Source organism: Chlorocebus sabaeus, chromosome 21, assembly GCF_047675955.1.
Source record: "Chlorocebus sabaeus isolate Y175 chromosome 21, mChlSab1.0.hap1, whole genome shotgun sequence".
Taxonomy (NCBI): Eukaryota; Metazoa; Chordata; class Mammalia; order Primates; family Cercopithecidae; genus Chlorocebus; species Chlorocebus sabaeus.
Genome location: NC_132924.1, coordinates 19836482 through 19850749, shown reverse-complemented (window position 1 = coordinate 19850749; position 14268 = coordinate 19836482). Strand labels below are relative to the sequence as shown.

At 47.5% G+C, this 14268-nt stretch overlaps 1 protein-coding gene and 1 long non-coding RNA gene across 3 annotated transcripts in view; one reads left to right on the top strand and one right to left on the bottom strand.

Moving 5' to 3' along the window:
• Window positions 1–2972: 2972 nt before the first annotated feature.
• On the top strand, window positions 2973–8540 carry LOC103226165 (uncharacterized). Its single transcript, XR_494675.3, has 2 exons — window positions 2973–3304; window positions 8275–8540. It is a non-coding gene; the product is annotated as an uncharacterized lncRNA (long non-coding RNA).
• Window positions 7958–14268, bottom strand: part of GLI3 (GLI family zinc finger 3) — a 279045-nt gene continuing 272734 nt past the window's right edge. For both annotated transcript variants that reach the window (XM_073008935.1, XM_073008936.1), the window contains exon 16: window positions 7958–13679. In XM_073008935.1, coding sequence (XP_072865036.1) covers window positions 11368–13679 — 2312 coding nt within the window. In that variant the 3' untranslated portion in view covers window positions 7958–11367. The remainder of the gene's footprint in view (window positions 13680–14268) is intronic.

Below are 14268 nucleotides of genomic sequence, written 5' to 3'. Positions count from 1 at the left end.
CACATCTATATATATATGCATGTGGATATGTATAAATATCACATCTATATCTATATGTATAGATGTCACATCTATATATATATACATGTAGATATATATTTTAAAAAGACTTAAAACTACATCACAAAATGGCATTTCTGAATGGGTGAACGACAGTTGGCTTTGATTCTATTATTATTTTTTTATTTTTATTTGTTTTTTGAGACAGAGTCTCACTGTGTCGCCCAGGCTGAAGTGCAGTGGCGTGATCTCAGCTCACTGCGACCTCTGACTCCTGGGTTCAAGCGATTCTCCTGCCTCAGCCTCCCAAGAAGCTGGGACTACAGGTGCCGGCCACCATGCCCAGCTAATTTTTATATATTTTTAGTAGAGATGGGGTTTCATTATGTTGGCTAAGCTGGTCTTGAATTCCTGACCTCGTGATCCGCCAACCTCGGCCTTCCAAAGTGCAGGAGTTACAGGCTTGAGCCACCGCATCTGGCCTATTTTTAATTTTTATATCACACATAGGTATGATAATAAAATACCTTTTTAAAATGGTTGTCCTTTTTTGTTGTTTTAGTATTAAATATAAATTCTAGAATTCCTGTCAGGAGCCGATTATACCTTGGACATTGGAGTAAAATACCATGTCCAGGGCTTGCTTCTTTGGACTTTTGATTCCTACCAGATTGGATGAATGAAAATACGTTCGTAGTGTTCTGTTCTCACATCCTAACACACAGTGCACAAGTCTGTCGCCTTTGGTTTCAGAAAGAACAGCAGGTGGATGGGCCTCAATGCACCCCTTTGCTTTCCCTTTCTTCCTGCATATTGTGGGCCTTCTTTCCTGAACTTCAGTCTTGTGAAATCCCTGCCAGGGTGAGGGAAAATAACTAACAACAACAACACAAACTTTCACTGAGCACTTACTTGGTGCTGAATATGCTCAGCATTTTATATCGACAATCTCAAGTCCTCTTTCCCAGATAAGAACTTGGAAGCTACAAGGAATGAATACTTTGAAGAAGGTGCTGGCACTTTGTCCAAATGTCAGCCCGGGTCAGCTCTTCTCCAGCAACTGGGACTCTATAGCTCCAGGCATGTCTTGCTCTCATCTATTTTTCTTTCTTAGTCCTAGACTGGTTTATTTCCAAAGAGATACCCCTGTTGTATAAGAAGAAATATGACTGACTTTTTTCCCTGGTTCCTGGTAGGGAGATGTTAAAACCCTTGGAATTTCCCCAGTGATAGAAGTGTCTTTGTTATAATGAGACCCTTGGATCACACCTGAGTTTTTTCTAATGAAGTAACTCATGGTGGGTTCTAGATGGCTTCAAGATGGCTTCAAGATGGGGCTGGTCACAAGAAAGACCAACCATACGATTGGAGATGGGACAGTGGGCCAAACCTGATTCTTGGAGAGGGGAAGGGGGCTGGAGATGGAATTTAATAATGTGGCAATGATTTAATTAATTATGCCTACATAATTAAGCCCCAGTAAAACCTCTGGACCCTGAGAGTCAGTGGAGCTTTCCGGTTGATGAAGATATTGATCTGTCTACAGGGAGAAAGACCCTGACTCCACAAGGAGAGGGCATGGAAGCTCTGGGTTCAAGGCCCTCCCAGAACTCACCCTATGCATCTCCTCATTTGGCTGTCCCTGAGTTGTAGTCTTTATGATAAAAGTTTAATAACAAAGGTGGTGCTTTTCTGAATTCTGTGAATCGTTCCAAAGAATTATCAACCTGAGGGGGTTAGGGCAACCTCTGAATTTGTAGCCAGTTGGTCAGAAGTATGAATGGCCCTGGGAACCCCCTCAACTTCTGGCTGGCATCTGAAGTTGGGACTGTCTTGTGGAGGACTGAGCTCTTAATTCATGGGGTCTACACTGACACCAGCCTCCATGTAGTTTGTGCCAGAACTGAACTGCAGAACTGAATCCAGGCAGTTGGGTGGTGTCAGAGTACCACCTTTTCTTTACCCTCTTTGTACTCCTTCTCAGGAGGGGAAACCCTGTGACTGAATGAAGCTAAAATTCTAGTACACAGGGCTGGTAAGGCTGGATTAAAATCAACTTGTTTTCCAAAGCCTTCCTTTTGGCTCAGTGTTAAATCCACTTGATTTAGGATAGCTTCAGAATGCATTTCAAAAAAGTTGGAATCATCACCATGTTGGAAGCTGCTGGGTATTCAACTGGAACAGAGGGAAGTCATATTACATTGTCTAAAACTGCAGAGCAAGTGAAGAAACCCTGGGTCAAGGGAACCCAAGGAAAGTCTGCTCCTTGACCTTCGGTCTTGCAGGTCAGCAGAATGTTCTTCTCCCCTTTGCTTTGAAGGCTCTGAGAAAGTGTTGTTACTATCCTGTAGATGGGGCAGAGGTGGGTGAGAAAGGGTCTGGATTATTACCTCAATTCAAATGACTCATTTATCTAAACTCAAAGGGGAGGGAGCTTGGACTGGATCTTTGGTTTTTGTTCTTTGCATGAACTTCAGAAGAAATACTTACCATATTTCATGACTTCATCTTTGGAAAGATGTGGATCAAATGGAAGGTGTCTAGGGGACCTGGGTTCATAGAGCAGTGAGTTTCTGAAGAGCATCAGGACTAAGAATGGCTGAGAAATAAATCTATAACTTACAGTCACCCCAGAGAGCCTGAGATATCCAAGGCACGAGAGAAAGAAGTCTCTTATTTAGGAGAATATAGTCAATCCTTGAGCTATGACATACCCACTGGGCTTTTTTGTTTGTTCTTCAGCCAGTACAATTTTTCTTGCTTACCCAGTTTGCTGCTTATTAAAAAATTCTCTCGGGCAATGCATCTAGGTATATTTTGGATAAACATTTGGGGGCGTCAGAATCATCTTCAAACGAAAATGTAAGCATTTCTTGTCTTGGCTTACTAGGGATAGCAGCCACAGACTTCTTATCTTGGTAGTAAGTGAGGCAGCTCAGTTCCTTCTCTTCTTCCCCTAGGGCCCTGGCCTGTCTCCAGCTCTGCGCCTCAGTGGGGGAGGAAGAGAAGGGAGGTAGCTGGCTGCTTGTCTCCAAACAGCAATGGAATGCCTTGGCCTGGCTGTTCAGTAATCCCCTGCCAGCTGGCTGCCTCCCTTTCCTCTGGGAACTCAGTGAATCACACCTCCGCAGCGCATTTGGCTCTTGCAAGCCCTGAAGGGCTGGAGGTTTGTGCCTGCCAGCTCCTAAGAGCTGTAGCCCAACTTCTGAGCATGGATCATGTTGGGACTCTGGAATTTCTGAGCACAAGAGGCTTTCCAGCTGCAGGGGAAGAACACTCATCTGGAGGCACTGCAGGATTCAAAGTGAGTTGAACTGTTCACAGGGAGAGAGCGAGTGCTTTTTCTTTCCCCATCTTTTCTTAGGGAGCCTTCCAGGAGCAGAGGATTTTGCAGGTAGGGAAGCAAAGTAGAAGAAGAGTACTTAGTCCTCTTCCTGTATCTGCTCCGTGATGACCTCAGATAAGGTAAACCTTGCATAAGCTCTCCAGCCGTCAGTCAGGGCATGAGCAGAGCACCAGGATGGCTGCACGTATGACCAAATGCATATTTGGGGTTTTTATTTCAGTAGTTCAGGAACAGGCACACAGAAGGGAGCTAACTGCTGAGATGTCCCTTCTACCATTGGCATAGAAGCATACATTCTAAGACTGGATCTTTTTCAAAGGTAGGGAGTGATCAGGTTTTAGTTGCTTCCAACTGGAGTGGCTAGAGGGTCTTTCTTTAGATGGAGTATGAGGACAAAGACCGAAGCAGCACAGGAAGAGAGCAAAGCCAATACATGCACATTCCCCTACCTAGGCATGCTGAAGGCTTCCCCCAGGTTAGCAGCAGGCCTCGGTCCCAAACGGAAGGCCCCTGGGTGAGGTTGGCCAGCTCTTTGGCACTGCAGTGCTCCTTCCAGTCAGGTTAGCAGACTTGCCAGGCCACTTCTCACTTCAACCACTCAGCCACAGGCTGGGAAGTCTCAAGTAGGAGAAGGGAAACCAGAAGCAAGAGAGAAGTGTGAGCTGAGCCCCATAGAGCTGCGGCAGGGTGAGAAGTCAAGGTACCTATGAGGAAATTAGCCTGGTACTTCATTACAATGTTCCTGTAGAGTGAAAAGAAAAAAACTAGGTCCATGCACTGTTCCTGGGGAATTCCACATACAGTTCCCTGCTTTCTTTGTGAAGAGCTGGTGATAGCAAATCCTGCTTCTTGGCCCCAGTTCTCCCCAGCATGCCACCTCTGTGGTCACAGTCTTCCTTTGCAGTGGTCAGGCTGGAACCGGACTGCTGGGGGCTGGGAGGAAGCTGACGGGAAGAGTGCATCATTCCCGACCTCTGCAGCCCCTCCCTTGCCCACTCTCCTGCTTTCTTCCTACAGGGAGGGAGGAGGAACTTGCAGAATGGGAGGGAGTTCTGGCCACTTGAGGAACCCAACAGCAGGGCAGCTGTGGACCCCGCAAGAGTCCGAGGGCACTCCCTCCACCCCATCCACTTCCAGTCCTTCTCCAGCACCCTCCTTGCGTGCCACTCCTGTCATTGCCAAAGAGTGTTTTACAGAATTATTTTCCCCCACCACCCTTGAGGCTTGCCCCTAGTCTATTCAACCTAGGTCCTGCAGGAACCCAGCAGTGGGCAGTGACGCGTGATCCTCGGGCTGCTTCCTCTTCCTGTTCCACCTTCCAACCGCTTCCTCACTCCCCATTCAGTTCAGAGGCCCAGGCCAGGCTCAGGGGCCTTCCCGACACGTTGCCAGATGGTCTTGTCTTCACAGGTCTAAGTCACCTTTGCATTCTCTGGGTTGCTTGACCTATGGCCATTCCAGCACATCAATCAGAACTTCCCCTCGTCCTTACTCTCTGCCTAATCACCCAGGACAGTTATCTGTCTCGTGGGTCAAGGGAGTTGCCATGCCGGCTCTGTTCACTGGAACATCTACCTTGTGCACTCTGTCGCCTCTTTTCTATTAGCCGGCTAGCACAGTCGGAACAGTTACAAGAAAAGTTCAACCTTTCCTCCTCTCCACCCCTCCTTGATCCACTATCTCTTTCCTTTCCTTGGGAAATAATGTCTTTCATACTCTCCAAGGTATGCATTTTTTTTTTTCCCAATTTGGTAACTACTAAAATCGGAGCTTACCTGTTAGAGGATGAAAAGCACCATGTCATAGTTTAATGGGCAGTGCATGTTCTTTCTTAGTGGGAACATGGAGTACCATGTGTCTTACTATGGAAGGTGTCTCGGAGGGGGTGAAATGCGGTATGTTGCTTCAAAGAGGCCACTGCATTCCCCTTTTTTTCCATGTGTCACTTAATTCTCATCTATTGTGTTCTGGTTTCTCTTCCCAACCACGCCAGTGAAAAATGCTTCCCTGCAGTCATCCAGGGTCTCCTAACTCTTAAAACCTATCTTTTCCTGTCCATGTTTTACTTGATCTGGATGTTGTTTTTGACAGTATTGGCCTTCTAGAATCAGCCTCCCTGTTTCTAGAGCACACTCTCTCTGCTGTCTCTCCCACCCTCCCCTCCGCTTCCCACCCCTCCCCTCCCCACCCTTTCCCTCCCCTCCCCATCCCTCCCCTACTCCCTTTCTTATGCAGGCCTTCATGTCTCTTGGTTCCTGGAGCCAGTGATCCTCCGGATTTCTTCTTCAGTCCTCTACTCCTGCTACCCCATACCCCTGTGCCTGACAATGACGCTCTTACCCTTTCTTCGTCTGTCACCTTCAGATCAAAGGCTGCTGAGTCTGGGCCTGTACTGGGATCTCTCTCTGGACGCCTGCCTGCCGAATCTCTCTCCTTGTATTTTTTTCACCATAAACCAGGGGTTCTCCGTCTGCAGTGACGTCTCCCCCTTGCCCTGCCATGGGACATGTGGCAATGTCTGGAGATGTTTTTAGCTGTCGCCACGTGGGGGGATGCTACTGGTATCTAGTGGGACACCACTAAACATTCTATAGTACTTAAGACACTGCCCTACAACAAAGAATTATCCAGCCCTGAATGCCGATAGTAGCATGTCCGAGAAGCCCTGCGACAGGCACTCCAGATGGACAGTGCCCCAAGCTGAACTTCCCCTTGAACATCTTCCATTATGAGTTGCCATTGCATCCTGTTTCCCTGTCTGCCTCTCCCATTGGGCTGGGAGCTCATGGATATGAACTGTGTTTAATTCATCTCCTCATCTCCAGTCCTTATAAGAGAATATGAATGGAATATTAGATACTGAGGCAGCATGGCTGAATTAATGGAACATGTCATCACTGCCCTATGTCCCAGACAGTGCAAGGTCTCTGAAGGCAGGGTCATGATAACTTACCACTGGGTGCTGAGGAAAGATGGAAGCAGTGTGTGACATTCGAGATTTGGGGACAGGTGAGAAAAGTTGTAGAATGGAATTTCCATGCCTCTGCTAGGTGAGTGTGGGCCAGTCTCTGGCTATAAAATGTATGCAAAGAAAAAAAAAAGCCTAAAAACAATTTAGAGTCTATTACTGTTTTGAAAAATTGTCAAGAACTTGAATAACTAGGTAGAAAAGGCATAAACAAGGTCTACATTAGTAAAATGACATTTTAGAAAGTAAAGGCTAATATGAAAGGAAAGATGTGTTTAGATTGTGTTTGGAATAGTAAATATACTCTAAAGTCAAACCAAAAGGGAAGACTGCCAAGAAAATAAGTAGAAAACCTGGGAGGGGGAAGTAAGGACAAATCAAGACATTTTGGCAGTAGGTGAATGTTCACCTCTCATTTTAGCATTCTATTATATTCTCGTTTGGGTAAGATATAATGTCTTTACATCCCCAAAATTCCTTAAAGGAGATCTTTATGAAATAACAGATTGTAGCTCCACCTTTTAACCTCAAACTCTGCTTCCTTTGTATTTCCTGTGCAAGAGGCATTTTTACAAAGTTGTGAGCCCCATCCACCCCAGGCTCATGTGAATTGAAGGAGTCCATGTCACCCACCTCGTTCCTGGGGATGTCCCTGCCCTACGTTTCCTTTCTCTTAGCCTCATTTCTTTCATTTATTTTGATTCGATACATGGCATATCTCTTTGTGAGTTGACAATTTATACCTGAGGCAGGGCAAAAATTCATATTTTTCCTTTTTTTTCTGGATTCATTTGGATGCCTTATATAAGGGATCTAGTTACAAACGCAAAGCATCTCAGATTGGACGGGAGGAAATTCTCCCCAAGAATCAGGAAAGCATGAAGCATCCCTATGGCTGAAGAAACCCTGCTGGAGGACAGGGAACATACATCCCCCACAGGACATAAGGCCTAGGGAACACATGCTGTTGCACCTGTGTGTTTATATATGCGTGTGTGCATGTGTGTGCCCGTGTACACATGCATGCGTCCATCCTTGCAGCCTTGCGATACCCACAGCCGGGACTCCCGCCCTTCCAAGAAACAACTACCCTCAGTTGATGGCTCAAAAGACATGTGCTGCTACTTAGAAAGAGGAAGAGAAGGTTTTTGGAGTAGTTTACAGTGATCTGGAGAATAATATTGCACACCGACACAAGAAAAACACGGAAGACAATTTATTCTGGCTGAGGTCAGTTACTAAAAGCCACATAAAGTAGGCTTCTACCACGTCAGATTTTCTGTTGATATGTGGTAGGGCATCCCTGAAATAAGAGGATAATATATAAAAGAGGGACACATTAAGTTGTTAGACATTAAACTCCATCACCGTCCTTCCTCATTCAATTTGGAAAGCAATAAAAGAAAGAAACACAATAATGGTTGCAACTGGTGTGCCCCCCTGGGTACACATCCTCACAACACCATGAGCATGGATGTATCTGCATCTTATTCTCCAGTTTAGGGCTAAGGAATCCAAATTTCACAGCAAAAGTCCATTCAGCTTGTACGTGGAGATTCTGGATCCAACTACAGGCTCTGGATGTTTTCAAAGAAAGCACTCTTTCCATTCAACTATGCATTTAATAAACAACACAGTAAAAATTTCCGTACAAAGAATTTTTTATTGACATTGTAAGAAACATTTTTTTTCTTTGTTACAAAAGGACTAAGTGGTTCTGAAAGCAAAGGTAGAGTTCATCTGTGGCTGGGCTGCAGCCCCTGGGCTTGAGGTGGGCGTGATCACGGGGAATGCAGGCTTGTCCGAGGAATGCCTGGGCCAGTCACATCCGAACGCTATGCCTACAATACTTAAATGTATTTACATGTGTTTCTTTTAAAAAAGGATTACACATTTTATTTTTTAAAAATCTAAAAAAGGTGAAAAAAATGAACTTGTATTTTATTTTACACGTCTGCAGGATACACAAGGGTAACTTGTCAGAAGAGAACATCCTCCTATCAGTTCAAAACAACACCGGAAACCAGGATACAAGACAGCCTCGACTCTGCTACCACTGTGCACTCTCTGGCTGGTGCACACACAGCCTCAGAGTGCTGACTGGGCAACACCAACTGGTCCCTCTCATTGACAAGATTAACATAAAATAAGGCACATACATCGCAAGAATCAAAACTTTGTGGCTCAAGAGGAAGAGCCAGTGTGTGAGGAGTTGGGAGGGGTTAACTTTTTCAGAAAAACAAAACAAAAATGGTTAGAAAAAGTTTAACACAGACATTAAGCAGGAGTACTGTGTGTGAGCCTGCCTGTTTTAGAAAAGGCAGGATGGTGACACTAGTGAGGCGGTCCTCTCGCTCTAAATGCGCAGGTTACAGAAATGGAGAGAGGCTTGGAGGCTGGGGGTGAGTCTCAAGATATGAGATGCCTAGCCTACAGAGATCCCAAAAGGACGTCCCAAAAGGATACTTCTAAGAGACCTCAAAAGACCTTCCTTCCACTGGACTGCCATGACAGATCACTGAAATTCTGGAGGAGTACACTTTCTTCTTCCCTCTCTCCTCTCCTCCATCCTTCTGAAATTTCCATATTGAGAGAAGTCAAACCTTGAGCTGAAACTAGTATCTCCTGGAAATCTAAAAGCAGTAGAAAGGAAAGCAAATATATATATGTATGTATGTGTGTGTGTGTGTGTGTGTGTGTGTGTGTGTGTGTGTGTATGAATGGGGGAAACCCAGAAAACAACCTGAAACCACAGGAAAGAGCAGAAGCACAAGACAACAACAGAGGTGGACCGATCACTGTGCATCCCTCGGGAAGGACAAAGCTGATACGGGAAATGATGGTAACTGAGAAATGGAGGTTGCATTGAAGAATACTACTGGAAGAGCCCTCTGATGGAGGAGGCCAGCATGGTGCCTTCCATCCAAGCTCCTTTCTCAGGAGGAATGAAGAACACTCAGGCCCCAAGCTTTGAAAACAAGAGTTGGAAAGGAATTGAGCCAAACCATTAGAGCACACAAGATAAAACCAGAGATTTGGAGATTTGTGGAAAAGTGAGACTGGATCTCTGATTTTGTGACAACATCGTGCCCTGTTTCAGAAACACAGAGAAAATCTTGCTTTTTCAGCTGAAAAGTGGTAGAGCCTCCACTCTCCTACGCTCAGATCAGCAGTTCTCTTTTGTTATGGGGCTGTTCCAAAGGAGACACATCCTTTAATTTCAAAGAAGACTTACATGGGGGAGGACAGCAGGCATGGAGGGGAAATTGCGGCATCCCTCTGCTCGTCTCAGGAACATCTAGTTGAAAACAAACCCAATAGTCTTAGCCAAAGTCCCCAACAGCAAATCAGCCTCTATGCGGAGAGATTCTTGGTCCAAATGAAAGAACATAAATATGAGAAAAGTGGGCTCGTCCTAACACTCTTTCTATTATCTAACACTTTATTTTACTTGATTTTGTCTTTCTTCTGTAATTTAAATGGCAGGATTAAAGGGGAAAAGCCACATAATTGAATTATCAATCACTTGCAATAAATCCAATTCCAGGGGTCAATGGGACAGAATACAGCAGGTAGCCTGAGGTGTTAATATTTTAATAGTTTACATATTTTTAAAAGCAATATGCTGGAAAATCCATGTACTCTTTGTGCACACACAGTATGACTTTTATGTGTATCAAATGCACATGGGAAGCAGCTGCACTTCAAAAATCTTTAAATGTTTTAATCCAAAAGTACAGATCCAGTCCACATTAAGGACTAACTGCATATAACACTTAACTTTGTGAATGGATGCAGCATTCAATAGACAGGGTGTGAAAAAAGGCATCCATACAGCTACTAAACATCTTCCCTAGTGCTCTCAAATACTAAAAATGGCTGAAGCAATTTATTCTCACTATGTGGGCTTTCTCTTTTACAACTAAGTTTTATAAATCCCTCAAAATAAGGTATTTAAAATGGAAATCCTCCTTCACTATAGTGGAATTAATAAATGTTACTGATACAGCTGCTTGTTGGGTTGTTTAAATACCTATATACTTAGAGCTATATATAATCAATTCTCAGTTAAAATGGGAGGGATGGAACTAATCAACAAACACAGCAACCCACAAATATTCCCCCAACTAATTCTACCCAAATGCTTCAATCTACAATCTAACTTCTTACCAGAACAGATAAAAGTAGCAATGTAACTGTCACCAACTGCCAGTCCCTTCTCTTTAACTGCAGTGCTAAACAGCACTAACTGTTCATGAAGGTAGTGGGAGGAGAGGCAAATGTGGTAAGTGAGAACCAACCATACAGACATAGCCTCCCCCAAAACACACTTACAGACATGAAGAGCTGAAAACCAAAACTGTGAGCGCCTATTTCATTTACAAGAGCGCCGCATTCCCACTTCTGTGTAACTGTGGAAAGTATGCCCTGAACTGAATTGGGGATGGGGAAAACATCAATATTCTGTCATCTATGCTACAGTGCACCCACAAAAGATTCTTAAACTCGCTATCCATATTCTGATTCTTGTGCCCAATGTGGGAATTAAAATAAAAAACAGAAACCAAAACACAAAACAAAACACTGAGCACATGTAAAGGAGAATTTTAAAAGCTGGAAGTGTAACCCCTTGGTCACAAGCACACCAACTCCTATTTCCTTTGAGCAACAGCAAAACATGTCAAATCCTTTAATTTGACTGCTCTTCTAAAAGGAAGAAGAATATGCACATCACACATTTACATAGGTTTACTAAAAAGGGGTGGGGCTTACAGTTTTGTTTTTTTGTTTTTGTTTTTTTTTTAAAAAAGAGGGTGGTTTGAGTGTAACAATACTGATTCAAAACTGAAATGGAAGACAGTTTCTCCCTAGAATACTTTAGGGTTTTTTCAGAGTCCTTTTCCATAAAAGGAATATATTTGAAACACATCTCAGTTAGGTGAGATGAGATTGCTAAAATACATACAGAACTAAAAAACAGCCAAAACAAAGTCAGCTTAATCTCTTCAACTCCTATTGATTTACGTTGGTTGCAGTCCCTTTTTCCTAAAGCCTATTGCATAACTGCAAGGAATTTGCTTTCTTCCGCTAGGGAGGTCAGCAAAGAACTCATGTCCCCTATAGCCATGTTGGTGGTGCTCATGGACAGCGCTGGGAATGGGAGGGACGCCCGAGGCGTGGTGAGGCGGGAGGAGCTATGGGAAAGGTTCTGAATGACGCTTGGGCTCAGGGCCCCTGACATCAGGCTGGAGTGGTCCCCATCGTCTATGATGGCATCGAAGTCAATCTGTACCCCTTCCAGGTCATGGCTGTCGAGGCTGTCCACTGTGCTTGTCACCTGATTAGCACCTGGGGAAAGTAACTCAGAGTTTTTGGCGCTGGTCCCCTGTAGCAGGCAGCTGGTATCTGAAATAGAGAATGAACCAGCTTTCGTGTCTTGCTGACTGAAGCCCACAGTTTGGTCATAGAACTGACCAGAGTAATTCTGCAGATTAGAGCACAGCGGATGCGGCGGCCCTTTCATCTCCATCTTGATGCCATTGACCCTGCAGGTCTGACTTGTGTCACTGAGCTGTCCTGACTGCAGAGCAAGGCTGTCCCTTGGCATAGCCTGACGCCTGCTGCCCCCAAAGCTGGCACACGGCTGGTAGCCCCTGACGACTGCCAAGCTTGACGGCTGGCTGCCCATGCCGTGAGCCCCTGGCAGGCAGCTCTCTGGCCCTTGATAGATGTTGATGTGTGAGGTAGCACTAACCTGCCCAAGCATCTGCTGACCGGGGCGTCCTGCCCCCGGGTGCTGCATGCTGTCGCCGAGGAGCTGGTGAGCCAGGTACCCCTGTCCCATGGGGTCCTGGGTCTGCATGCCATTCACCATGCTGCCAGCTGACTCATTTGGCGCTACTGGCAGGCCGAAATTCAGCTGGCCCCCGCTCCCTTGCATGGGGGTGCTCTTCAGCTTTGAGGCTTGAATCCCGGCACCACAGGCACCGTCGAGCGCACCAGGGGCCACTGGCTGCCTGTTGAGGCAGTTCCCATACTGCGGGGCCTTACAGGGCTGTTCATGGAAAGCGTTTCCACTGGTGCCACTTCCGGGGCTGTTGTGAAGCATCAAGTGCTCTGGGCCAGCGTAGGGGTTGCTGTTCTCCCCGAGGGTCTGATAGCCCCCAGCAGGCCCGCTCCTCAAGGGGTTCTGCGTGTGGACGACCATGCCATTGCAGAACCCAAAGGCGCGAGTCTGCGGCACAGCGGGCCGCGGGCCACACTTGAGCTTGGAGGAGGACAGTTCCGCACTTCCGGAGCTGACTTCGTTCCACTGGATGGGCAGGTCGGTTTTGCTGCCCTCGGGGCAGGGCTGCTCGAGGGCATGGAACTGCTGGCCAGCGTGGCTGTCCGGCAGCCCGGGCGCATCAAAGTCACCGGGCCCGTGGGGCACTTTGCTCTCGTCCGGGAGGGTGCTCGGGAAGTGCTGCTCGTACCCTGCTTGGTTCTGGGAATTTAAATACTGCACCACGTCGTCCGGCAGGAAATCCTCATCATTCAAGTTGGCATCGGCGTCCATGGTCAGGGACTCCAGGGTGACGTTCTCGGTGATGCTGGGAGGACAAGGGGACGAGTGGAAGTTTCGAGACTGGCCGCCCTCTGGCCGCGTGTAATTCTGAAGCACGAGGCTGCGCTTCTCCGCGGACGAGGCCATCGCCGGGGGGTTGCAGCTGCTGAGGTTGCTGAAGCGCGGCACACGGGGCAGGGCCAGGCCCTCGGAGCCCGTCCGCACGGGGTCGCTGGCCCTCCTCACACCGTGGCCTGGCGCATCGTGCGGCTGCAGGTGGCGTCGCCCGTAGCCGTGGGCTCCCCCGTCGCTGCACCTCCTCGGGGCATGGACGGGAGGCAGGGCCACGCCAGGCTCGAGGGCGTCCCCGAGCAGCGCCAGGCGCGTCTTCAGGCTCATCCTCTCCATGTTGGGCAGGGGCGTGGGCGGCGGCCCTCCTGTGGCAGCCGCGTACTTGGCCTTGAGGCGGTACTGCTGGGCGGGCGTGAGGCTGAGCAGGCTGGGCAGGCCGTCGCTCTGGCTGGCCTCACTGGAGCGGCGCGAGGCGTCGGTGGAGATGGGGTCGTAGGAGTCAGCCACGCTCACGTTTTGCGGCCGGCCCTCAGCCTGCGACGCCTCGCTGGAGCGGCGGCTGGAGAAGCATGGCGAGATCCCTGAGGAGCGGCGGCTGCTCAGGTAGGCGGAGCTGATGGTGCTGGCGCTGCTGTCCCTCCTGTTGAGCATGTTCAGCATGGTGACGTCCACCCCAGAGAGGTCGCTTCTGCCCGGGAGAAGCGTCATGGGCCCACCCAAGCTGCAGGTGTTGTTGGACTGTGTGCCTGGAGACAGAGAAAGGGAGAGACCATGCGGAGAAATTCCCTTCGAGGATGACTTATACCAGGCATGAGTAACCCTTTTCTGTAAAGGGTCAGCTAGGAACTATTTTTGGTGTCCCAAGCCACATTGCCTGCCTCAAAACTACTCAGCTCTGCAGTGTAGCCCCAACACAGCCACAGACAGCAGTGAGCAAGCAGGCGTGGCGGGGTGCCCATGAAGCTTTCTTTACCAAAACAGGGGCGGCTGGAGATGGCCGCAGGCTATAGTTCGCTGATGCCTGGCTTAAACAAAACAATAACAACTCCCTCAATTCAGTAAAGCCCCTCCCCAAACACAGTGCAAGGACAAAAGGAATCTTGTGATGGGTACACAACGCTTGAGTTGCAGGCAAGTCCCCAGGCAAAGGTATTCCACGAGTTTCACATTCACACTCAGGGTGTCCTGTTCATGCCACATCCTATCAACAGGTAACACCCGTGTTGGTGCAGGGCAGAGCTCCACCCCTTAGGTGCTCTCAGAAGTGTAACCTCAGAAGTACAAACTGACCTGGGGACTGACAATGGGGAGGGATTTTTGACTTTCCTTGAACTG